Source organism: Oncorhynchus nerka, linkage group LG9a, assembly GCF_034236695.1.
Source record: "Oncorhynchus nerka isolate Pitt River linkage group LG9a, Oner_Uvic_2.0, whole genome shotgun sequence".
In the NCBI taxonomy this organism is placed as follows: domain Eukaryota; kingdom Metazoa; phylum Chordata; class Actinopteri; order Salmoniformes; family Salmonidae; genus Oncorhynchus; species Oncorhynchus nerka.
Window position 1 is genome coordinate 43,149,045 of NC_088404.1, and position 25,223 is coordinate 43,174,267.

A 25,223-nucleotide genomic window follows, 5' to 3' on the forward strand; every position below is an offset into this window, starting at 1 on the left:
TGCGGTGAGAAACACTTTTAGCAGTGCAGCGCGCAAACTAACCTTTTAAATCTGTGTTCAATAGCTTGACGTTTTCATCAGTGGGCCCCATGCACTAGCCCTGTGATTGGTTGGAGTCGCAGACAGTCTACGGCTACTTCCTGGATGAGATCATGGCTGCGACTGAACGACTAAATAATACATTTTAAAACTGCTTTTGAGTCAAGCAAGCTGTAACAACGGGTGATGCTGTGCTACATTTAAACACTGTTTTATTTTTTCTCGATACATTTAGCTGTCGAACATAAAAGCGTCTCGTGTAGATCGTTGTCGCTCTGGATAAGAGCGTCTGCTAAATGACTTAAATGTAAATGTTGCTTGTCTACATATAGCCTACTGTTGGATCTCAAAGTTGCTGTTGTTGAATAGCTGCTACAATGTAACAAGAAGTCAACATCTCCCAGCGTCCTCCCCTTACACGTCAAAGTGAGGTGATACCTTGTAGCATGATGTCAGTCTAATTTTTTTGACAAACAACCCGAAAGTTAGTGTAGTCCAAGTTGTGACTCCACTTGTGGTTTCTCTGAATTATATCGATTCGTCATCAAATTTCACTGTCTTTCAGATAGTGTTGAATTGATAGAACGCAATGGATAATGGACGACAAAGCCGTGTTTCACGGCCTCAACAGATAATTGAGTCATCCAAGGTTAGTTGCATGATGTGACATATCAAGCTGGTGTTAGTTTTGTCTTACCTGACCAACTTTCTTTAAGTAAATTGAACTTTTCATGTACTATTACCTGTTGCTCTGTGTCTCAGGTGTACCGTTGGGCTGAGCAAGCTGACTTCCTCCTGCAGGGTCTGAATGAGCAGCGTCAGCACGGCCAGCTGTGTGACATGGTGCTGGTGGCTGATGAGCAGCGTATCCCAGCCCACCGCGCCCTGCTGGCTGTTTCCAGCCCTTACTTCCAGGCCATGTTCACCCTGGGCATGAGGGAGGAGCGTCAGGCAGAGGTGGAGCTGGTGGGGGCTTCCTACATCGGCCTTAAGGCTGTGGTGGACTTCCTCTACAGTGGGGAGCTGCCTCTGGATGGAGGGAACATTGACTATGTTCTGGAGACAGCCCACCTGCTGCAGGTGTGGAGGGCAGTGGACTTCTGCTGCCAGTACCTAGAGAAGGAGGTGAGTGAGGAGAACTATCTATACCTGCAGGAGCTGGCTCTGCTCTACAGCCTGGAGAGACTAGACACCTACATTGACCACTTCATCCTGGAACGCTTTGCGACCCTCTCCTTCACACCAGGCTTCCTGAGGGATGTCCGGCTGCCCAAGCTCAGCTCCTACCTGGCCAGCGGGCAGGTCCAGCATGAGAATGAGCAGGCTCTGCTCCAGGCTGCTCTCCAGTGGCTGAGCCACATGCCTGACCGCCCTGCACACGCCCGCCAGCTGCTCTCCCACATACGCTTCCCCCTAATGCCAGCCAGTGATCTGGTGGGGCGCGTCCTCCCGGCCGTACAGGCCCTGCTGCCCCCGGAGGCTGACTGTGAGGTGCTGGTGGAGGAGGCTCTGAACTACCACAACAGGGCCAGCGCCCAGCCCGGGCTGCAGACAGGCCGCACCATGCTGCGAGGAGGGGAGGAGCGCCTCCTACTGGTGGGTGGGGAAGTGTCAGAGCGCGGGGAGGAGCTGACTGCAGATGTTAGCTGGCTGGATGGAGACTCTGGTGAATGGATGGTAGAGACCCAGATCCCGGCACAGAGGAGCCACCACTGTGTCGCTGTACTGGGGGGGTTCATCTTCACAGCTGGAGGCAGCTCATCACGAGATAATGGAGGTGATGCTGCCAGCAACCTTCTGTACCGCTACAACCCCCGTGACAACCAGTGGATCAAGGTAAAGCCAAAGATACTGGTAACTAACTAAAATATATTTTCTGCATTGTTTCCAATCAGAGCAAATTAACCATAGTGGGCAGAACAAGCAAGGAGGTGGGCAGAGCCAAGCACGAGTTGGTGAGATCCTATTGGCTCGTTCTTGCATGTACACTGAACAAAAATATAAACGCAACTTGTAAAGTGTTGGTCCCATGGTTCATGAGCTGAAATAAAAGATCCCAGAAATGTTATATGCGCAAAAAGCTTATTTAAAAAAAAAAGTACAACCCTGTTAGTGAGCAGTTCCCCTTTGTCAAGATAATCCATCCACCTGATAAGTGTGGTTTATCAAGAACCTAATTAAATAGTTTGATCATTACACAGGTGCACCTTGTGCTGGAGACAATTAAAAGGCCACTAAAATGTCAAGTTTTGTTGTACAACGCCACAGATTTCTCAAGTTTTTTAAAGGAGCGTGCAATTGGCATGCTGAATGCAGGAATGTCCACCAGAGCTGTTGCCAAATAATGTGATGTTAATTTCTCTACCATAAGCCGCCTCCGTCATTTTAGAGAACCGCAGACCATGTGTAACCACGCCAGCCCAGGACCTCCACATATGGCTTCTTCACCTGCAGGATCGTCTGAGATCAGCCACCCGTACAGTTGATGAAACTGTGGGTTTGCACAACCGAAGGAATTCTGCAAAAACTGTCAGAAACTGTCTCAGGGAAGCTCATCTGCATGCTCGTTGTCCACACCAGGGTCTTGCCCCGACTTCAGTTTGGCGTCATAACCGACTTCAGTGGGCAACTGCTCACCTTCAATGGCCACTGGCACGCTGGAGAAATGTGGTCTTCACGGTTTAATCCCGGTTTCAACTGTACCGGGCAGATAGCAGGCAATGTGTGGGCGAGCGGTTTGCTGATGTCAATGTTGTGAACAGGGCAAGCATAAGCTACTAACACAATTGCATTTTATCGATGGCAATTTGAATGCACAGAGATATCGTGACAATATCCTGAGGCCCATTGTTGTTTCATTCATCCACCGCCATGACCTCATGTTTCAGCATTATAATGCATGGCCCCATGTCGCAAGGATCTGTACACAATTCCTGGAAGCTGAAAATGTCCCAGTTCTACCATGGCCTGCATACTCACCAGACATGTCACCCATTGAGCATGTTTGGGATGCTCTGGCTCGATGTGTACGACAGCATGTTCTAGTCATCACCAATATCCATATTTTGTGAAGTTCACCAGTCCCTCCTGCAGCAAAGCACCCCCACAACATGATGCTGCCACCCCCGTGCTTCACGGTTGGGATGTAGTTCTTCGGCTTGCAAGACTCCCCCTTTTTCCTCCAAACATAACAATGGTCATTATGGCCAAATAGTTCTATTTTTGTGTCATCAGACCAGAGGACATTTCTCCAAAAAACGTAGTCTGGCTTTTTTATGGTGGTTTTGGAGCAGTGTCTTCTTCCTTGCTGAGCGGCCTCAGGTTATGTCGAATTTATAGGACTCGTTTTACTGTGGATATAGATACTTTTTTACCTGTTTCCTCCAGCATCTTCACAAGGTAATTTGCTGTTGTTCTGGGATTGATTTGCACTTTTCGCACCAAAGTACGTTCATCTCTAGGAGACAGAATGTGTCTCCTTCCTGAGCGGTATGACGGCTGCAGGGTCCCATGGTGTTTATGCTTGCGTACGATTGTTTGTATAGACATTTGATAAGTCCAGCAAGCGCCAGGACCGTCTCCTAAAGTTGATTCAGCTGCAGGATTGGGGCACCACCAGTACAGAGCTTGCTCAGGAATGGCAGCAGGCAGGTGTGAGTGCATCTGCACTAGAGGTCGACCGATGTATGGTTTTTCGACGCCAACACCGATTATTGGAGGACCAAAAAGCAGATACCGATTCATCTGACAATTTAAAAAAAAAATTGTAATAATGACAATTACAACAATACTAAATGAACACTTATTTTAACTTAATATAATACTTCAATATTCCAAGGTAAGAGGTTTTTAGGTTGTAGTTAATTTAGTATTTATAGGACTATTTCTCTCTATACCATTTGGATTTCATATACCTTTGACTATTGGATGTTCTTATAGGAACTTTAGTATTGCCAGTGTAACAGTATAGCTTCCGTCCCTCTCCTCGCTCCTCCCTGGGCTCGAACCAGCAACACAAAGACAACAGCCACCCTCGAAGCAGCGTTACCCATGCAGAGCAAGGGGAACAACTACTAGAAGGCTCAGAGCGAGTGGCGTTTGAATTGCTATTAATGCGCGCTAACTAGCGAGCCATTTCACTTTGGTTACACCGGCCTCATCTCTGGAGTTGATAGGCTTGAAGTCATAAACAGCGCACAATGAAGAGCTGCTGGCAAAATGCACTTGAAAGTGCTCTTTGAATGAATGTTTACGCGCCTGCTTCTGCCTACCACCGCTCAGTCAGATACTTTGTATGCTTGTATGCTCAGTCAGATTATATGTAACGCAGGACACGCTAGATAATATCTAGTAATATCATCAACCATGTGTAGTTAACTAGTGATTATGATTGATTGTTTTTTATAAGATAAGTTTAATGCTAGCTAGCAACTTACCTTGGCTTACTGCATTCGCGTAACAGGCAGTCTCCTTGTGGAGTGCAACGAGAGAGAGGCAGGTCATTATTGCGTTGGACTAGTTAACTGTGAGGTTGCAAGATTGGATCCCCCAAGCTGACACGGTGGAAATATGTCGTTCTGCCCCTGAACGAGGCAGTTAACCCACCATTCCTAGGCCATCATTGAAAATAAGAATGTGTTCTTAATAACTGACTTGCTTGGTTAAATAAAGGTTAAACAAAAAGAAGGGCCGCCCAAAATACCGATTTCCGATTGTTATGAAAACTTGAAATCGGCCCCAATTAATTGGCCATTCCGATTAATTGGTCGACTGCTAATCTGCACGCACAGTGAGGCGAACATTTTGGAGGATGGCCTGGTGTCAAGAAGGGCAGCAAAGAAGCCACTTCTCTCCAGGAAAAACATCAGGGACAGACTGATATTATGCAAAAGGTACAGGGATTGGACTGCTGAGGACTGGGGTAAAGTCATTTTCTCTGATGAACCCCCTTTCCAATTGTTTGGGGCATCCAAAAAAAAGCTTGTCTTGAGAAGACAAGGTGAGCGCTACCATCAGACCTGTGTCATGCCAACAGTAAAGCATCCTGATACCATTCATGTGTGGGGTTGCTTCTCAGCCAAGGGAGTGGGCTCACTCACAAATTTGCCTAAGAACACAGACATGAATAAAGAATGGTACCAACACATCCTCTGGGAGCTACTTCTTCCAACCATCCAGGAACAGTTTGGTGATGAACAATGCCTTTTCCAGCATGATGGAGCACCTTGCCATAAGGCAAAAGTGATAACTAAGTGGAACAAAACATCGATATTTTGGGTCCATGGCCAGGAATCTCTCCAGACCTTAATCCCATTCAGAATGTGTGGTCAATCCTCAAGAGGCGGGTGGACAAACAAAAACCCACAAATTCTGACAAACTCCAAGCATGGACTATGCAAGAATGGGCTGCCATCAGTCAGGATGAGGCCCAGAAGACAGCATGCCAGGGCGGATTGCAGAGGTCTTGAAAAATAAGGTTCAACACTGCAAATATTGACTCTTTGCATCAACTTCATTTAATTGTCAATAAAAGTTTGACACTTATTAAATGCTTGTAATTATACTTCAGTATTCCATAGTAACATCTGACAAAAATATCTAAAGACACTGAAGCAGCAAACCTTATGGAAATTAATATATGTGTCATTCTCAACTTTTGACCACGACTGTAGTGTGTTTGAGACAAGAACACTTCCCCTCAGATGGACAGAGTTTCTAAGTTGTTTTTGCTAAGCATCCAACTTGCCATTTGCAATGTTTGCCTATGTCTTTGAATTTCTCTGCTGTATTATAACATGAATTGTGTCACGCCTTGGTCATAGTGTTTTGTGTTTTTGGTATAGGTTTGGGTAAGCCAGGGTGTGACATGGGTTTATATGTTGTGTTTCGTATTGGGGTTTGTAGTAATTGGGATTGTGTTGATTAGGGGTGTGTCTAGTTAGGCTTGGCTGCCTGAGGCGATTCCCAATCAGAGTCAGGTGCTTGTCGTTGTCTCTGTGTTATAGTCACCAGATAGGCTGTAATTAGTTTCACGTTCCGTTTGTTGTTTTGCTTTGTATGAATTTGAGTTATTTCATGTACGTATTCTTTCATTAAAGTCATGAGTAACCTACACGCTGCATTTCGGTCCGACTCTCTTTCTACAACCGAAGAACGGCGTTACAAATTGCAGTTGTCCACCTTTTCAGTGGCATGTTGAAAGACTCATACAGTAGTTGAACATCACAACGTATTTATTTTCTATCTGTACAAAATATAGTTGCATTTTGTTTGATTATGTATATCTGAGGCAATGGACATTCAAGATAAATGACATTTACAGAATGTTCAGATAGTCATATTTGATCTAAACAATACATGTCTGTCAGATTGGAATAGTATAGGAGATTTGTTTTATTCTTTCTATTTTTATCTTCCACATGCAGTTCTAGATACAACCCTGCTATTAGTTGAAGGCAGCCAATCCAATAGTTTCTGAAAAATAGTCACTTCCTGAGATCTGTATTCAAATAGTTTTTAAAAGTAGTAATTTCACCGTGCACTGCCACTTTAAGAGCGCATGAGCAGTAAGGAAGGAGGAAATAAAGAGAGCTCATTCAGCTCTTTGGGGAGGGGCTCTTGGGTGGCGCGACAGTTTGATTGTGTGTGCTGTAGAAGTTTTGTTTGTTTTCAGCGTTTGTAGTTTATAAAGTATTTAACTCAATCATCGGTGTGATCACTTTAGATAGTGGTTGTTTTTGTTTGGGACCGCGCCCGTTATGGATCGCATGGATTAGTAGCAACATTGTTGCGAAGCTTTAACTTTAACATACAAACCATCGGACAGTCAGACAGTACACAGGCAGGCCTGAAGACCACAGCTAAGATTTCTCTTTTTCTCTCTTTCTCTTCCCTCTCGTTCCAGTGCTTTACCCTGCAACAGACTCTCTATTTTTCCAATACACTTCCCATTGAAGTTCATTAGAGCTGGACTATTATTGCCCTGTCAGAAGTATTTGGATGGATATTTTAGTTAAAAGGGAGGTTGCTTGCAAGTTGTGTATTGTTATGTGAACTGTTTTGAGGTGAGGTGTACTAATGACATGTGGCCGAGAAGACTGTGGACATTTTTAAGGCCTTTGTTTTGTCGATGAACACCCCCCACATTCATATCCTCTGCACTCATCCACTAGAAAATAATACAGATTATTGCAAATCCTCTGTTGATGACTGGGTTCGTTCTTGTATGAAGTTGCTGTTGAATTGCTCTGCCATTATTAGTATTATTGTATGAGATATTCTTGTTGGGGTTACCCCTGTGCTGTGATGTGGGTTTTATATGGTGTGTATTCTATTTTCTCTCCACTGGCTATCTGGTAAACAGGCTACACTCTAGGCAGTCTCTTCTGCTGATGTGTGTGGGTCTGGTAGTGGTAATCTCTCTTCTACTCTTTTCATTTCGGCATGGTTAATACCTGCCTGGCGCCCGAACAAAATCTTTCTTTACCCCTCTAATACCTCTACACTGTATTATAATAGTTGTAGTCACCTCCAAAGCATAGTTAAAACTATAGTTATCCCAACTCTGCTGCAACCTAACATTTCGAAAATGTCTCCAATTATGTGTCATCTTTACTCTAGAGTGCCCCAATGAATCAGCGGCGTGTGGATTTCTACCTGGGAGCCGTTGGGGAGTGTCTGATCGCTGTGGGAGGGCGTAATGATAATGGGGCTCTGTCGTCAGTGGAGGTGTACAGCCCTGCAGACGACTGCTGGACATACGTAGCAGGACTGCCCAGGTGCGAACTAACACTATTCCTCTATAATGATCTCCCAAAGGGTTACCTGTACTCCTGTCCCTCTGATATTAATTCCACCTGTTAAGCAGCAAGACAACAGAGTAATGAGAACAACACTCTACCTCTAGGGACAGCTCAATGTTATGTCACGGTTCCCAATAGACCTACAATAACTATTATGCCTTCTTAGCTGCCAGACTGGCACAGCTCACATCAAAGCCCTTTCTCTCACCTGTTCCTCTCTTCTCCATGTCTCTGCAGGTTCACCTATGGCCATGCAGGCACATCTGATAAAGGAGTGGTCTATATCTCAGGTGGCCATGACTACCAGATTGGACCGTACCGGCGAGACGTGTTGAGCTACGACCCCCGAGGAGGAGACATCTGGGTGGAGCGCCAGGCCATGTCATCGGCACGAGGGTGGCACTGCATGACGTCACTTCACCACCTCATCTATGCAGTCGGGGGCAGTGATGACCACGAGGAGAGCATTGATCGTTTTGACATCCTGGCAGTGGAGGCATTTGACCCCCAGAGTGAACAGTGGACCCGTATAGCCCCCCTCCTCCAGCCTAACAGTGAGGCGGGCTGTGGGGTCTGGGGGGGTAAGATCTATGTGCTGGGAGGCTACAGCTGGGAGAGCATGGTGTTCTCACAGGCCACACAGGTGTTTGACCCTGACAAGGGCCAGTGGGTGCGGGGACCAGACCTGCCAAAACGCATCGCAGGGGCTTCAGCCTGTGTGTGCTCAGTGAGACCCCAGCCCTGCAGCCCAGACAGGAAGAGGGCAGGACACAAGGGGAAAGGCAGGCATCACCCCACCCAACCCAACTAAAGAGGATACAGAGGACTGCAGGGGATTTGCTCAGTATTACAATTAAAGCATAATCAATGTGTTCTAACCTAAATGTTTTGTTTGAATTATGAATTAAGAACTACAGTTCCATCAGAATCAGGCAGAAAGGGCAGTGTTGACACACTTATTCAAATCAAGACAGCAAAAAAACAACTGCAACATCTGTTCTTTACCTTAAGTGCTACGTTTTCATTTATCATCAAAGTGTCACCTTACAGGGAAACAATTAACACTGGTAGACGACCATTTGCAGGTGTATGCTGCTGATGTTGATGAGGAGCTGGATAGTAGTCTGGCCTTGTTAACATCAGGTTGAGAAGCAGTTATCTTATCCCCAAGTGACTTCTCTTGTCTCAAATGGCTGATCCTCAGGGACTGTCATTGGATGATGCTTCAATCTGAAGAACCAAAACATAGCATTATGTCAGGGTAGGAGCAGTTGTCCTCTACATGGAATTATTGATGTGTAGAAGAGCATTAAGTATTTGTTTAAGGAAGGGTGAACCCTGTCTCACGTGTCTGATGCAGGACTTCTAGCCTCAATCCAGTCCTTTCAGTGTCCTCAGAAGTCAAAGATCTGCAGACAACACACTTCCCATTTGACTTCTCACTGCACCCTTTTTCAATGATTGTCAGAATTAATACATCTCCATAGATTTATGTAGTGACTTAGTGTGTGTGAAAGTTTAGTTAATAACAATATTGATCTACCAAGACATTGACCTGACATTGATCAAACTATAGCACATAGACTGATTCCTATTTTAATCAGTCATATTGCTCAAACTGAACTTGATATGAACTCTTAGTATGATTCAGCAAGAGCCATATGTAGGTCAAATAAGGAAATATAATCTATATTGGGTTAGAGAAACTCTTGGGGATCAATGCAATGCACTGCTGCATATGATCCCTCAGCACCACCTGAAACCACACACACACAGATTTGGGTTTCTACCAGAACTCTATTCTAACCTGAGCAGGGGTCCGTTGGTGCTTCAGCAGCTTCTCTGGATCAGTGTCTCCACAGTGACTGCAGGAAGTATTGACACAATCAACTTTTGAAACGTAGAGAGGGATGATTACTGAGTGTCAAAAAGTGCAGGATAGAGTCATATAGTGCAGGATCATAGTAAAGTTGCTACTGTAGGGGAGAATGGGGTGAAGTTAAGCCTCTCTTGTTTCTGGGAAACCGAAATGTATAATTTGACCAATATTTAAGAAGAGGTCATCATTTCATGGGGTTTGAAGGAAGAAACTACATGGAATAAGTTGTAAGCAAGTTAAATTTAAAAAATATGTATTGTGTTAAGAGATTTCATGATGCTTGTATCTAAATCAATTAGATAGTTTTAAGATTGTTCTATCCATAAATATGAGGCCCTAAACCTAGCTTGAAAGTGCATCCTTGTAGCTGTGTGGGCTAATATAGTCAAAATGTTTGCCTTGGCGTAAGTTGAGCCAATTGAAAGTTGAGCAAATTGAAGTGATTTCTTCCCAGGCGTAATGCAAGGCATTATCGCTAGGATATGAGGTAACAACAGGGCCTGGCATATGTTGAAAGTGTTTTTTAAAAAGTACAAAGTGTTTGTTAGGTGTTAAGCCTGTGTTCAAAGATGCTCAAAATGATTCAAATACAAAAAAAGTGACTGTGATTGTGTTGAATTGTGTTTGGGAAATAAAGATAGACATGGTTTTAAAAAGAATGGTGGTAATATTTCATTCAGTACAGAAATGTGTAGGCGGCTTAACTTACCCTGTGCGCGGCTCAACTCACCTCATACCTGGAGTAAGTTGCGCTAAGAGACCACTTTTTTGGGACAAGCTGGGTTTTCAAAACTAACATTTACATGATTTTTGGTTATTTCTTAGGATACACATGTTGAATCTTTGTTAGAAAGAATACTATATTTGCCTTGACAGAGTGATGCTGAATGTAAAAAATGGCTCAATTTACCACACTCTCCCCTATACATGTTATTATCAGGAGGACTCACATGTTTTGGGTCTTCTAGGCCTAGGGGAACCAAAGGGTCTGCCACCTGCAGGAGAGGAGAGAGAGATGATATGACAGCTGTCAAAACGCTCTTTCGGCTGTTGTCCATTCTTGTCTCCTCCCCTCGGACCCATTAACAACACCCACACACTCTTTCAGCAAGGTAAACACACACCCGTTTACACATGTAGCATCCATGCATAAACACAGTTAACTGTACATTGTGCTGGATGTATGAGCTGGTTAAAGAAGTGAGGTATAATGCATTATTAAGGTATTCATAATATCAGAATGTTGCTTTAGTAGCAAGTTAAAGTCTTATTGAGTACCTGGTTAACTGCAGGGGAAACCTTGGCCACAGAGAACAGTCTCTCCAGTTGGAGGACGTTGAAGTTGGACACCAATACTCTTCACCTTCCCTGAGGCCTGCAAGGCCTCCATCCTGCACAGCATTACAGGACAGGCATGGCAATACTCCACACTTGAAGATACCAAACATAGACCACAAAGAAAGACAAACCGTTTTGCTGCTATGAGATACAGTATAATGATGTTGATATAGAGAAGGGGATAAGATCATGTTCTGACCTTCCACAGGTCCAGATAGTGTCAGTGGTGAGCATTTCTCCACCTGTCATAGGGCTCATCACACACTTTCTAGAAGCAATTTAAAAGATGTGAACTCACACAGAGATTTGTTATTGAAATGTCAAGAACGGTATCAGTAGAGACCATTAGTCCCTGTATCATCCATGTGATTATTTGTGCCAGTGTCTATGTGTATGTGGTTCCGTGTAGCTCAGTTGGTAGAGCATGGGAAGTTCCAGGGTTGTGGGTTCGAGTCCAATGGGGGACCATTATGAAAAAAGTATTAAAATGTATGTACTCGCTACTGTAAATTGCTCTGGATAAGAGTGTCTGCTAAAATGTAAACGTACTGTAATCCCACCTTCAGTCCTACAGAGAAGTGCACCAGGTCCAGATTGTCCAGCTGCAGGTCACTCGGGGACTTGTTTCTCTTGCTCTCTCGCTTCCTTATCATTCCAGTTAACCATTGAACAATGTAAGAAGTACTTCACCACTATTGTGCATTTTTGTGTACACTCAGGAAACGAGGGCTGTTGTATAGACTCAGTGGAATGTCCTAATGGACATTTTCTTCAGAGGGGAAACACTGTAAGACCTAGACTACAGGATCCTCATGCCCAAACAATATGTGGTAGGAAAGGTGTGAGATTACATAGGCAGATGCACTGTGCGATATATGTGATATTGTACAATAGTGCCGATTCAATTTAAAGTGTTTGGTAGTGTAATGCAAATACATTCCGGTATGCAGGTCCTGGAGGACAAACAATGTGACCATGTTGAATCTGCTCAGTATGGTCCCAGGCTGCAATTCATATATCAAACAGTAGATTGTGCTCTAGTATCAGCAATGAATGATTTCATGCTAGTCAGTCATCACACTGATTTTTCATGTTTTACAATCATCTTGAGAAGCAAACCATTGAACCACAAGTGTTACTACAGTACAAATAGTCAAACTGATAAATGTATCTGTGTGTAGTAAGATGGGAAGTATTCCAATGTAATATGTATTATTTGCGAGGATGTTTGTTTTCTTTAAATCCAACTGAAGTTGATTTGAGATCTTTCTAGGGGGTATAACATTAGTATAAGAGAAAGTTCTGTCAGAAAATCTATAAGAGTACTGAATAAACAATGTATGAAATGACAACAGCTCAAGACTGAAGTCATTCAACATCGTGTTCATGTTTTAATGTTTTAATTATCTTGAAGTCTTTTGAAGATGTACACCTGATCATAAACACTGGGTACATGCAGGCGTGTCAAAGACAAAGGACCAGTGAGTGAAACCCTAACCATGTCCATCCCCATTCTGGACTGATTCAACCCTTAAGCTGTTACATGACTTTACTGATGGACAGGTCAGCTCAGGTCAAATCCCCATGTCTGGATTGGGTGTAGGCCTCAATAACAAACTATAATCAATAAATTAGTGGATACATCCTTTGATTTAGTTTTTATATTACCATGAGCTAATGAGTCACAACAAACAAACAGGTATTTCATAGCTTTACTTTGGTTTAAATAACTTTTTCACATAAAATATATATTACATGAAGATAGATTAACAAGTAGATAGCAAAGGTTTTGGTTGAGCATCATAATCCTAGCAATAACAAGTATGTAACACAGACTATGGAAAGCACTGTATGTAATCTGCTGGTGCTTGAGTTCCATTTGTTTTCCTGGTAGGATCAACCCAACCATTAACCCCATCATGGTTTGAACAAAGGGGGTGGGTAAACCCCCGGTCCCTGGTTCTATAGGCCCAATGGTGTTTTGGTCAACCCAACATATAAAGTAACATTGGAGCCTTGAGTATTGGTACAACCATGAAGCCAAATAATTAGTAAAAGTAAGTTTAACATAAAATGGCCGTACAAAATATAAATATCAGGTCTGCTCATAAATTGAAGTTACTAAAGATGGACAACCACCAATTACATTACTAAATCCTTTGCTCCTGCAGTGCAACATAATTTTCTCACTCCTCTTCCCTAGTTCCTCTTCTTTCTTTAACCCGCTCTCTTCCCGTTCTCTTTTTTTCACATTCACTTTTGTCCCTTACTGCGTCCATACTCTCTGGTCTCCCTCCCTCTCTCTCAGGCTGTCTCTCATTGGTCCAGCTCATTGCTGTCTTGGCTGCAGGGTCTGTAGTGGCGCTGGCAAAACTCCCGGATCCGTGCACATGCCTCCACCATCATCTCCTCTGGTACGGTCACCACGATCCGGAAGTAATTTGGGTACTCAAATGCCTGCAAGGAGAGAAGAATTGTAAAAGACAGAACAAGGACATTTCTCCACCTTTGGTAGACAAAAAGGATGGATGAGACCATTAGATGGATGGATGGATGGATGGATGGATGGATGGATGGATGGATGGATGGATGGATAGATGTGTGTGATGTTTTACCGTAGCAGGCAGGCAGAAGACGGACTGCTCAGTCACCAGACGCTCAGTGAACTGCACATCATTCTGGAACTCTGGGAAGTGTTCCATCTCAATCCCCACCTAGAAATGCCAAGACACACACTAAGTATCCTGGTCTGTTCTATTATCTCCCCACCTACCAACTCCACACCAAGAGTTCTGAACACGTGAGACTCACCATGAGGTACATGCCTCCTGCTGGCAGCACAAGGGTCAGCCCAGGAACAGTGGACAGTTCAGAGAAACAGATCTCTGAGTTTGACTGAGAAAGAAGCAGGAAACCAGTCAATAGACAAGTCAGTATGACAGTTATACAGACAGATATCCAGATACGTCAATATGTTAGACTACGACCATCTGTAAATAAAGTAATTGGGGAAGGTTCAAGGGAGGGGGACTCACCTTGAGGAAACTGATGGTTCTGTAGTAAAACTCCTGGGGCGTGTCGTTCAGGATGCTCTCTATCGCCCCCTGGACAATGGTGCAGGCACCCAGAATCCTCTGGCTAAGCTTAACCAAACCCTGACGAATCTAAACGCAGAAGAGAAACACATTAGATACATAAGAAGTGATTCAAACCCCAGAGGACATGCACAGACTAATTAAACTGTGTGAATATTGGTGTAGTGCAGGGAACATCAAGCAGATTCAGACACGGGCCGATCTTTTCTTGAGCAGATGGTCAGGGGGACGAAACATAATTACAAATCATTTGTAGACTGCAAATTGACCGCAAGAAGCCCAAACAGATATAATATTTTACTAAAATAATCATTTCAAACCTTGCTTACATTTGTGTACAATCACATACACTGAGTATACCAAACATTACACCTTCCTAATATGGAGTTGCACTCCCTCTTTTCCCCTCAGAACAGCCTCAATTCGTCTGGGCATGGACTCTACAAGGTGTCAAAAGCACTCCACAGGGATTCTGGCCCATGCCGACTCCAATGCTTTCCACAGTTGTGTCAAGTAGGCTGGATGTCCTTTGGGTGGTGGACCATTCTTGATACACACGGGAAACTGTTGAGCTTGAAAAACCCAGCAGCATTGCAGTTCTTGACATAAACTGATGCACCTGGCACCTACTATCATACCCCGTTCAAAGGCACTTAAATATTTTGTCCAGCCCATTCACTCTCAGAATACACAATCCATGTCTCAATTCTCTCAAGGCTTAAAAATCCTTCTTTAACCTGTCTCCTCCCCTGAATCTACACTGATTGAAGTGGATTTAACAAGTGACATCAATAAGGGATCATATCTTTCACTTGGATTCACCTGGTCAGTCCATGTCAATGGAAAGAGCAGGTGTTCTTAATGTTTGTATACTCAGTGTATATCTCTCTATTATGTGTGGGAATACTTTGGAACAGATTTCCAGAATTAAAATCACTTGGACCTGATTTGTTGGCGTTTTTTACAGTGTTTTACGTCCAACAATAAAATGTGAATAAAAATTTTGCTCAGAAAACCTCTGGGACCACGTAAAATCACCCTGTCAGTTAGGGAACACTGGTGTAGTGTATTGTATGTGTATAGATAAACTGGACCTTACATATTTAATTAGTGAGAGGCTGAAGGACTTACCTCTTTCCCGAAGATTTGATTCCTGTCATGAATGAGGATCCAGCCCATCCTCCAGCCAGGAACCAACCATCTCTTGGCCAGACCGCCACATGCCAGGATGGGTACATCACTGCTGAGGGACGCCATAGATTGGTACTTGCAACCTGGAAACACCTGATAATGGAGATACAGTAAACGCTCATATCAATACAAAGCATTGTAGAGGACAATGTCAAATCATCAGTGTTAGTTTACACTAAAGGGAAAGTGTTTTTACATAGTGATACATGTATAGTCTATCCACACTTTAGATCAGTACACTCAGGGTTGGGCAAATGTCTTGAAAAATACACCCAGCCACCAAGCAGATTGTGGCCAGTAAAAAAAGGAAAGGCAACAGATGAGACGGATCCAAGATAAATCTGATTGAAGGCCAGCTTGGGAAGGGAAAATGGTAGAGCTGTGTTGACTAATCAAAAATGTCCTTTTGACACAAAGACCCTGATGTTTAGTGGGACTGACATTTTTTATTAAAATACCTTTCTGCGAAAAGCAACCAAGGAAAGCAAATTTGGCAGTTTTGGAGATTCAAATAGATCAGTATAGAGGGGAAATCTTTGGCTCAGCACAGCTTTCAAAGATGTTCAAAATCTGCCATTTCAGTGTGTTTGAGGCAAACACTTGCAGCCCTCATCTTGATTTTAAATTGGGTAATTCAAAATGTATTAAGCTGTTTTTGAGTATGTAACTGTAATCCAATTACACATTATTTAAGAAGTTAAATAACTCCAGATGGGCTGGTACAGTAATTGTTATAAGCTGGCTTTCATTAGAGATGAGGCCTTGACGTCGCATTTGGGATCCGTCCGGCATCCTATTGGTCAGAGCACAGTGACTGACAGTTCAGAAAAAGCTCATCTTAAACCTCACCTCAGACCTAATTTACGAACAGAGCATTTTTGGCACCACTCTAAACTCTCGTGAGCGATAGGCTTTTTCCACAGAGAGGAGCCCACAGGGGCCCTTAGGGAAAGAGCCTGGTGCTTGCCAAACATTCCCCTCTAACCGTGAGATGGAACTGATGCTGCCCAGACACGTCATGCCTCCACGAGGCCCCTAAACACCCCCACCCTCTCAGCCGCTCTCGTACTATACTACCCTCACATCTGCATTAATCGCAAACACATGTGAAAAAGTGCACAGTCATTCTGAGTTCTTCTGTTGTACTGAGTGAGACATTGGTGGATTCAGAGCTCATGAGATTTATGCACTCAACAACCCCAATCACCCCCCCTAAAGGATTCACAAATCACCCCAACCACCTCTCTCCATTCTCACAGGGACTAATCATAAAAAACACAGATTTCTTGTAAATCTCATCAAGCAATACTGCAAAAATACTGTTCTCCTATTAAACACATCTTTAAACACCTTACAGAATGTCAATTTTAAAAATATAAGCTGTTTAACACCCAACAATGGTAAAAACACATTCCAATACCTTAAACTATCCCCCAAAAATCTTAAAACAACTCTCGAAAATTACTAAACTAATTCCAACCCTCAAAGCAGAGCAGAGGATACCTGCTTCACGAGGTATCTCTACCTGAAAATAAATGATCTAAGTGATTGATAGTTGGTATTCAGCAGGCATAAAAGTATGTCTTATTTACTTTGAAGAACTACAATATAGTGATTTTGTCAGCAGCAGCTCTATAGAGATGAGATGATGACTTGGAATTAAATGATAAAGTAATCAAATAAAACAAATGTAATATACACAACAACTGAAATATTTTATTAAAGTAACGTGAATAAATGATGGTTTATATGTGATAAGCATCATGGAACTTTGATTCACTGTTTTATTCTGTGTTGTTACAGCATTAAACCCACACAGTGCTTTTAATGTTTTAAAAAGTAATCGAAACCGAAATTATTATTTTTTTTAAATGAAACCGAACCGGCCTCAAAAAGCACTAATCCCTCAGCACTACTACAGTATTACCTCTGTGGCTCATCCTTCACTTGCCCTGGCTGACCTAACCCCAGCACTGTTGCCCCGCCACTGCCAGCCCTGCATTCAGCCTGTGACACCCCTAATCCCCCCAGTGCTGATGTGGACGTGTCAGGCAGGTCTCCTCGGATACCCAGCAGAGCTGAGCCAGGGAAAACCTCCCTGTTACAGAATGTTAAAGAATGTGCCTCGCTGGTAATATGTATTACATGAGGGCCAGTGGCCAGCACGTAGGCTATAACCCAGAACTAGAAGCCTCCTCCTGGATGCAAGACCTGGCTATTACTCTACTCCACCACACCTCCATAGACCACCATAACCCAATCCACCCTGTGTTAGACCCTAGTAAGCTCAATATCTCCTCAATGCCAGAAGACAATACATTATCCTCTCCTTTTATGCAACAGACACAATGGCAGTTCTCTATTAGTCTGTATGAGTGTTGTCTGTGTTGTGTTTGTTTCTGAGAGGGCTTCTGTGTGTGTCTTGAACTCACCATGTCACCATAGATCTCATCAGCCAGGATTGGGATGCAATTTTTGGAGGCAACTAGACAAGAGAATAGACACAGTCACACTTGTTTTAGAATGAATCCTTATATTTTGCTACAGTGAGAGGGAACACTGTGGCTCAGGGGGTGAATGAACAGAGCTCACCAGAGAGGACATTCTTTAGGTGCTCTTTACTGTAGACAGAGCCACAAGGGTTGGAAGGATTGTTGATGATCAGGCAGGTTGTCCTGTCATCGATCAGGCTTTCCATGTGCTGAAGATCGATCTCCCATGACTTCTCTGGCTGCAAGGACAGACAAAGCCACTATGAGGCAGAGAGCAGGCACATGCACTTGAAAACACGCAAACCTATCTGCAGATTCTGCACTGCCCTAACTATCTCAACTGACCTTTGATCTCTTAGTTCCCTCATTACACATACCTCTGTCTCGGGCGGAGGCAGCTAGCAGAGGCCCATGACTAGAAATAAAACGCTAATGACGGAAGCTAGGACTGCACCATGAGACGAGTAGTCTGACTATAAATTCATTTGGTTTGAGAGTTGGTTGGTTTAATGGGAGCTCTGTAAGGTGGCTCAGTAGCAGCTCTTTACATTGTGTGCAGTTGTCATGTAAACACAATGACCTCAAGAGTCACGACATACAACTGTGTCCCAGAGTGACCTGAATTAAGTTTTGAAATGTTGTTCATATTTGTTATGGATGTAAAATACATTCAAAATGATATGCAGCTCCAAGTATTTATGTATTTGTATGTATGTGGTATGTTTGTGTGTGTGTGTGTGTGTGTGTGTGTGTGTGTGTGTGTGTGTGTGTGTGTGTGTGTGTGTGCGTGTGCGTGTGGTGTGTGTGTGTGTGTGTGTGTGTGTGTGTGTGTGTGTGTGTGTGTGTGTGTGTGTGTGTGTAAGCCTAAAGTAAAGAAAGTATCCAATGTGATTTATAAGTGCCAGATTTGCACCAGTGAGGAAGAACTCAGCATTTCCCCTGATCTTTCCCTTTCAACAATATATTTTGACCCGCCCTTGCTCTCTCCCACTCTCTTTCTCTTCACAAAAAAATCTATATCAACCCACTTTTTCTTTGTTTGCTTTATTTTCCCTCTATTTTGTTCCTTCTCCTCAAAACATGTTTTTGTCACTCTCCCTTCCATTTGAATCCCTCCCCTCTCCCTCCAGTACTCACCAGCAGGTTGTACAGTTTGACCTGGATGCCCAGAGACACAGCCAAAGTCTTGTAGAGGGAGAATCCAGGGCAGGGGATTAGGATGTTGTCTCCAGGGTTACACAGCACCGTGATGGCCAGATCTATAGCCTGGCTGCAGCCACTGGTCAGAACCACATCCTGCAAGGAAGATAACAAGATATTTTTAGAGGTCTGTATGTCCTCTAGTTCTGGGGAAAAGTTACAGTAGGGAGACAGAGGTGAATATATGGTGAAGAAAAATAAAGTTTAAATGAGGAAAAGCAGAGAAAGGATGAGTCAGGTAAATGCACCTCTGCCTCCAAGGGGGCCTCGGGGCAACTGTAGAAGTTTGCCACCACATCTCTGCTCTTCTGATAACCTGTCGATGAGTAGAAGACAACAGCTAATATTTTGTATTGTATACTGTATTCAGTAGTCTGCTGGGACAAAGGGAGATTTCGCATGCATACGTCATTAGAGCTACAATCATCATCAATCATAGCGGGGAACCTATTCAGTTCATCTGCAGACAGGTAAATGGCCCTATTTCACCTAGCTCTCTTAACTTCCCTGACCGAAATTCCATTAATAACATCCAACCTCTCAACCCCTTGCAAGTCACCCAACTCCCCTTTTAGCTGTGCCTCATCTCATATCTTCTCAATTACCATGTCATTTTCTTTACAAAAAAATTCTCATTTTACAACATCTCACTCTATCCTTCGTTTTTTGCACTTGACAAGCTTTTTGAAGTGTTGGTGCTGTGATAAAGGGTTTGCATGAGTCTTACCAACAGACGGAGCATAGCCGTTGTATTTGTTTGAGTCAATGGCATCCTTCAAGGCCTGGGTAACTTTTTCATTGGTAGGCAGGTTCCCGAACACTGTAGGGTCCCCTGATGGTGTGACAGGAAGACAAAGGAGTACATAAGAAACATAATTCTGGACAACTGCACATCACAAGTGAACACACAGAGTATATGCAAATAAGATAGTGGTGTAGCATCTCACCAATGGATAGAGCAATCATGGGCTTCCCGGGGTTGGGTGTGAGCTTCATCCCGTCCACAATGGCACGGATGGGATTCAAGGTGTTGATTGACATCTCTGAGGGCCGGATGTTCCATCTCTGCCTGCGGCTCTTCTGCTTGGATTTATAAACACTGCCTTTCACAGTCTTATGTTGGATACCATTCCCATTAAGACCTTTTCCATTGACGCCATTGAGAGAATTATTCTCATTGACACCATTCCCATTCATTTTGACCACATAGGAGTTGTCCTCCATGTTGCAACTGCAGCTCCAGATGGAAGTGATAGGAAGAAAAGTCCAATTGGGAGAAAAAGATAGGTAAAACAAATACATTTCGATGAATAATTCCCGCAATTGCATTTAAAAAAAAATATCATACAAATAAAATACTATACTATACTAATATTATGAATGAATATACAAATAATACATTGGAAAACTGCAAATAAACTTGTTGGATAATTAAACATCAGTGCAGAGAAGTAGGCTAGCCCAGATGTTCAATTACCCATGTAAATTCAACAGGTGCCATGTCTATAAAATCCAGATTGAACTCAAACGCGCTGCGTTTACGGTTCTGAAATGAAATCAAGATATGCGCGCAGTTGAACATTAAGGTGGCCTAATGAAGAGCCATCTACTGATCGGACTTGGACAAGTCTATCAATGGCTATCTTATCACAAGCGCAGTATAAATACATGCGTTGTAAAATCCATACGCTAAGAAGTAAAACACATTTACATCACGCAAGAACAATAAATTATCAACCTAATTAACGTAAATTTAACCTAATAAAATCGAATCATTTAATCAACTCGTTGAGTTATCCCAAAAATATGAGAAGCATAAGAAAATTGAAATAAGACAAAAACAACAAATATTCTGAAACGACAGTGCCTTTAGGCATCTCTTTTAAATAAGGTAATATTTGTTTCTGCATGCGTAATAATAAACATGCGAACTATACCTTAAATAATTGGCCATAATAATTTTGACCCGTAGCGGATTTTAAATTTCCTGTTAATAAATTTGATATTTACTTGCAAAGGGTAGTTAAATGCGTAATCATACATTTAAATGACAAAATAATGTTTAAATACCTTTACAATCTCAAAATAATTTCACACTCCAAATGAAGGAATTCAGGTAAAATACTCTATATGTACTTATACTGATAAGTCTGTTATAAACCAGCTTTTATAGCAAGCCCCCGAAAATGGGTGTTGAACCCTGCCCATCACTTCATTGGTGGAGACTGAGTGTTGTGCCATACACGCCTGTTACACCATTCCCAAAAATGTGAAACACCTCAAGGTTTGGGTTTAACTGTATCATTTAACTCTTTCCAAAGGATATATACGAGACTCGTGACAGGAGACCCATGTGCTGTCCTCGTGCGCAACGCGCACATTTTCATGAATGGGAGATCTATTTTTTTCTAAAGAAGCATCAATCAGTTTCGATTAATCAAAATATTTGATTTCAGCCTCTAACAACTGATCTCTCAAAAACGTGTTGAGGCTCAGTCATCTTGAGTGCAGTTTAGGATTAGCATGATTGTTCCATTGTAAAAAAAAACAATGTAAATGAGGGTAAATAAGCCGATAGACCCGAATCTATGGAACAGCTACACCTTGCTTAGACTACACCTTGCTTAGACTACACCTTGCTTAGACGATGGTCTCTCCAGAACTGGTTTTGACAGTGGTGTTTCAATGCTACATGCATTGGGTTATTTTGCAATCCAGTTTCTGAAGTGAATTATGATTTCTGCCAAATGACCCAAATGACCACAGCATGTACAGTATGTATATAGGAGTACAAGTAAGCTAAATAGGTATATACAGTCAAATACAGATAAGTAGTATACGATACAGTGCAATTGCTTCATGTGTGGAAAATAAAGCTTCAATTTATACACTTTTTAAATTCACACTTGACCATTTTTATTTAAAACAGTAATGTAACAGGTAGCCTACAGCATAACTGTTGTTGTTTTTTGCTTCACTCTGGGGTTGATTACCTTCATGATGGGTAAATCAGTGAACTGGGACTGAAGGATTCATGGTGCAATATTGATAAAGAGAGAGCTGTGTCCTGAAACATTTACAGAGGAATGTACTTTCTCTCAAGATAAATAAATACGAATCCTAGTAAGAACATTTTGCAGTAGTCCAAAACACACAAAACTCCCCTGGAACTTTGTACCCCACCATCCCCTTATCATCTGGCTAAGGACCCTTTGCCCTATGCACCAGCCAGTGTGATGGGGTTGAGTCAGTGAAGAACCCTGTCATTCTCCATACCTATGTTGACCAGGTTCCTGTCCACCTTCTACATACACAACATTCTGAATAAATAAAACATTTACCTTGAAACACCCTAAATCGATGTCCTCACCTGACCTACCCCAAAATTATTATGGACAGTACTTTCCCCTCTAAAGGGAGTGTGTCAACACAAATGCATAGGGGGTATGCACTGACAGTTTGATGACGCTTAACATTACATTTTACATTTAAGTCATTTAGCAGACGCTCTTATCCAGAGCGACTTACAAATTGGTGCGTTCACCTTAAGACATCCAGTGGAACAGCCACTTTACAATAGTGCATCTAAATCTTTTAAGGGGGTGAGAAGGATTACTTTATCCTATCCTAGGTATTCCTGAAAGAGGTGGGGTTTCAGGTGTCTCCGGAAGGTGGTGATTGACTCCGCTGTCCTGGCGTCGTGAGGGAGTTTGTTCCACCATTGGGGGGCCAGAGCAGCGAACAGTTTTGACTGGGCTGCGCGGGAACTGTACTTCCTCAGTGGTAGGGAGGCGAGCAGGCCAGAGGTGGATGAACGCAGTGCCCTTGTTTGGGTGTAGGGCCTGATCAGAGCCTGGAGGTACTGAGGTGCCGTTCCCCTCACAGCTCCGTAGGCAAGCACCATGGTCTTGTAGCGGATGCGAGCTTCAACTGGAAGCCAGTGGAGAGAGCGGAGGAGCGGGGTGATGTGAGAGAACTTGGGAAGGTTGAACACCAGACGGGCTGCGGCGTTCTGGATGAGTTGTAGGGGTTTAATGGCACAGGCAGGGAGCCCAGCCAACAGCGAGTTGCAGTAATCCAGACGGGAGATGACAAGTGCCTGGATTAGGACCTGCGCTGCTTCCTGTGTGAGGCAGGGTCTTACTCTGCGGATGTTGTAGAGCATGAACCTACAAGAACGGGCCACCGCCTTGATGTTAGTTGAGAACGACAGGGTGTTGTCCAGGATCACGCCAAGGTTCTTAGCGCTCTGGGAGGAGGACACAATGGAGTTGTCAACCGTGATGGCGAGATCATGGAATGGGCAGTCCTTCCCCGGGAGGAAGAGCAGCTCCGTCTTGCCGAGGTTCAGCTTGAGGTGGTGATAACATGTCACTCACATCACAGCCAGGAATGATTCATAGCTCTCCATTTGTTCATCTGTTGTCGGGCGATTCCACACCAGCTGGAGCGGAAAATATTTTTGGTATCGCAGATTGTTCTGACAATTCTCACATAGAAACTTCATTGAGAGGAAGTATGTTTGAAATGCTTTTTACAGTTTTATCACAAACCGTTTTTGAGAAAATCATAATGAAAGTGGCCATTTTAGGCCCTTTTTAGACCTATACATGCCTCCTGTAAGACATTATGATCTGTGAACACTAAGTGATACAGAAAACATTTGTGTCATTATACTCCTTATTATGTGCTCTAAAATATGGACTATGTCTTGATTCTGAAAATTTTCACATTCATTTATTCAACATTACATATATTCATATTTCAAAATAACCCTTTTGATGTTGTTAATTTTAAGACATTGTTTGGAACAATATACTCTACAAGTACATCACATTTCCAGAGTGGACTCTGCTAACTCTGAAGGTATGAAAAATGTTATGAGCACCACCAACACAGTGAATGGGAAAATGGATTCAAAGCGAACTCCCTCTGCTGGTGACTTGCTGAATGTGCAATCCTAAAAGAGGGCTGTGATTGGTTAATGACCTATAACGTCAATTTCTATGTATAAATGGGTCATATCATTAAAAGTACTGGAGAGAAATTGTAGATGTTTGAAGAGTATAATTGTTACAAACAATGTCTAAAAATAAACTACACTAAACAAAAATATAAACACACCATGTATACTGTTTGTTCCATGTTTCATGAGCTAAAATAAGAGAGCCAAGAAATTGTTTTTTTTCTGTCTGTAATAAAGCCCTTTTGTGGGGGAAAAACTCATTCTGATTGGCTGGGCCTGGCTCCCCAGTGGGTTGGCCTGGCTCCCAAGTGGGTGAGCCTATGCCCTCCAGGCCCATCCGTGGGGGCACCCTGCCCAGTCGTGTGAAATCCATAGATTAGGACCTAATGAATTTATTTCAATCAACTGATTTCCATATATGAACTGTAACTCAGCAAAACCTTTTAAAATGTTGCATTTATATTTTTGTTCCGTATAAATAAAAAGGGTTGTTTTGAGGTATTAATATTGATATTTTTTTATGTTGAATAAATGTATGTGTATTTCAGAATCTAGACATACTCCATATTTGAGAAAACCCTATACGGAGTATAATGATATCAAGAAATTGTATGGATGGTTCATGCATGGTTCACAGATCATAGGGCCTTACAGAAGGCATACAGTACCAGTCAAAAGTTTGGATTCTTCAATGTAGCCACCCATTGCCTTCATGACAGCTTTGCACACTCTTGGCATTCTCTCAACCAGCTTCATGAGGAATGCTTTTCCAACAGTCTTGAAGGAGGTCCCACATATGCTGAGCACTTGTTGGCTGCTTTTCCTTCACTCTGCGGTCCAACTTATCCCAAACCATCTCAATTGGTTTGAGGTCGGGTGATTGTGGAGGCCAGGTCATCTGACACAGCACTCCATCACTCTCCTTCTTGGTCAAATAGCCCTTACACAGCCTGGAGGTGTTTTGGGTCCTTGTCCTGTTGAAAAACAAATGACAGTCCTACTAAGCGCAAACCAGATGGGATGGCATATTGCTGCAGAATGCTGTGGTAGCCATGTTGGTTAAATGTGCCTTGAATTCTGAATAAATCACTGACAGTGTCACCAGCAAAGCACCCCCACACCATCACACCTTCTCCTCCATGCTTCACAGTGGGAACCACACATGCGTAAATCATCTATTCACCTACTCTGCGTCTCACAAAGACACGGGGTTTGGAACCA

General features: G+C 43.0%; 2 protein-coding genes across 7 annotated transcripts; one reads left to right on the top strand and one right to left on the bottom strand.

The window, feature by feature from the left end:
* Positions 1 to 92: 92 nt before the first annotated feature.
* Positions 93 to 10,379, top strand: LOC115134343 (kelch-like family member 36). Of its 5 annotated transcripts, none has more exons than XM_029668190.2 (5): positions 93 to 470; positions 605 to 688; positions 802 to 1,893; positions 7,660 to 7,817; positions 8,079 to 10,379. In XM_029668190.2, the coding sequence occupies exons 2-5, from the start codon at positions 629 to 631 to the stop codon at positions 8,650 to 8,652; spliced, it is 1,884 nt and encodes a 627-aa protein (XP_029524050.1). In that variant the 5' UTR covers positions 93 to 470; positions 605 to 628; the 3' UTR covers positions 8,653 to 10,379. The 5 variants fall into 5 exon arrangements, with proteins under 5 accessions (XP_029524050.1, XP_029524054.1, XP_029524051.1 ...); XM_029668194.2 differs by having other exon boundaries at positions 609 to 688; XM_029668191.2 differs by having other exon boundaries at positions 93 to 465.
* Positions 10,380 to 12,756: 2,377 nt separating this feature from the next.
* On the bottom strand, positions 12,757 to 21,207 carry LOC115134345 (tyrosine aminotransferase-like). Of its 2 annotated transcripts, none has more exons than XM_029668197.2 (12): positions 21,107 to 21,207; positions 19,984 to 20,267; positions 19,764 to 19,868; positions 19,285 to 19,352; positions 18,974 to 19,132; positions 17,937 to 18,075; positions 17,777 to 17,829; positions 15,285 to 15,437; positions 14,094 to 14,222; positions 13,870 to 13,953; positions 13,674 to 13,772; positions 12,757 to 13,515 (listed from the first exon to the last, which is right to left on the bottom strand). In XM_029668197.2, exons 2-12 carry the CDS (start codon positions 20,258 to 20,260, stop codon positions 13,375 to 13,377), a joined length of 1,407 nt encoding a protein of 468 aa, XP_029524057.2. In that variant the 5' UTR covers positions 20,261 to 20,267; positions 21,107 to 21,207; the 3' UTR covers positions 12,757 to 13,374. The 2 variants fall into 2 exon arrangements, with proteins under 2 accessions (XP_029524057.2, XP_029524058.2); XM_029668198.2 differs by having other exon boundaries at positions 19,984 to 20,273; positions 21,107 to 21,182.
* Between the last annotated feature and the right edge of the window lie 4,016 nt (positions 21,208 to 25,223).

What these genes read in the sequence shown, in the direction of transcription:
- LOC115134343 (XM_029668189.2), top strand. Translation starts at nt 629, where the DNA reads ATGGATAATGGACGACAAAGCCGTGTTTCACGGCCTCAACAGATAATT. An exon ending in AGATAATTGAGTCATCCAAG is followed by an intron (nt 689 to 801) that starts GTTAGTTGCATG and finishes TCTGTGTCTCAG; the next exon opens with GTGTACCGTTGGGCTGAGCA. An exon ending in TACGTAGCAGGACTGCCCAG is followed by an intron (nt 7,818 to 8,078) that starts GTGCGAACTAAC and finishes ATGTCTCTGCAG; the next exon opens with GTTCACCTATGGCCATGCAG.
- LOC115134345 (XM_029668197.2), bottom strand. Translation starts at nt 20,260, where the DNA reads ATGGAGGACAACTCCTATGTGGTCAAAATGAATGGGAATGGTGTCAAT. An exon ending in CGGCTATGCTCCGTCTGTTG is followed by an intron (nt 19,353 to 19,763) that starts GTAAGACTCATG and finishes ACTCATCGACAG; the next exon opens with GTTATCAGAAGAGCAGAGAT. An exon ending in ATCAAATCTTCGGGAAAGAG is followed by an intron (nt 14,223 to 15,284) that starts GTAAGTCCTTCA and finishes TTCTGCGTTTAG; the next exon opens with ATTCGTCAGGGTTTGGTTAA.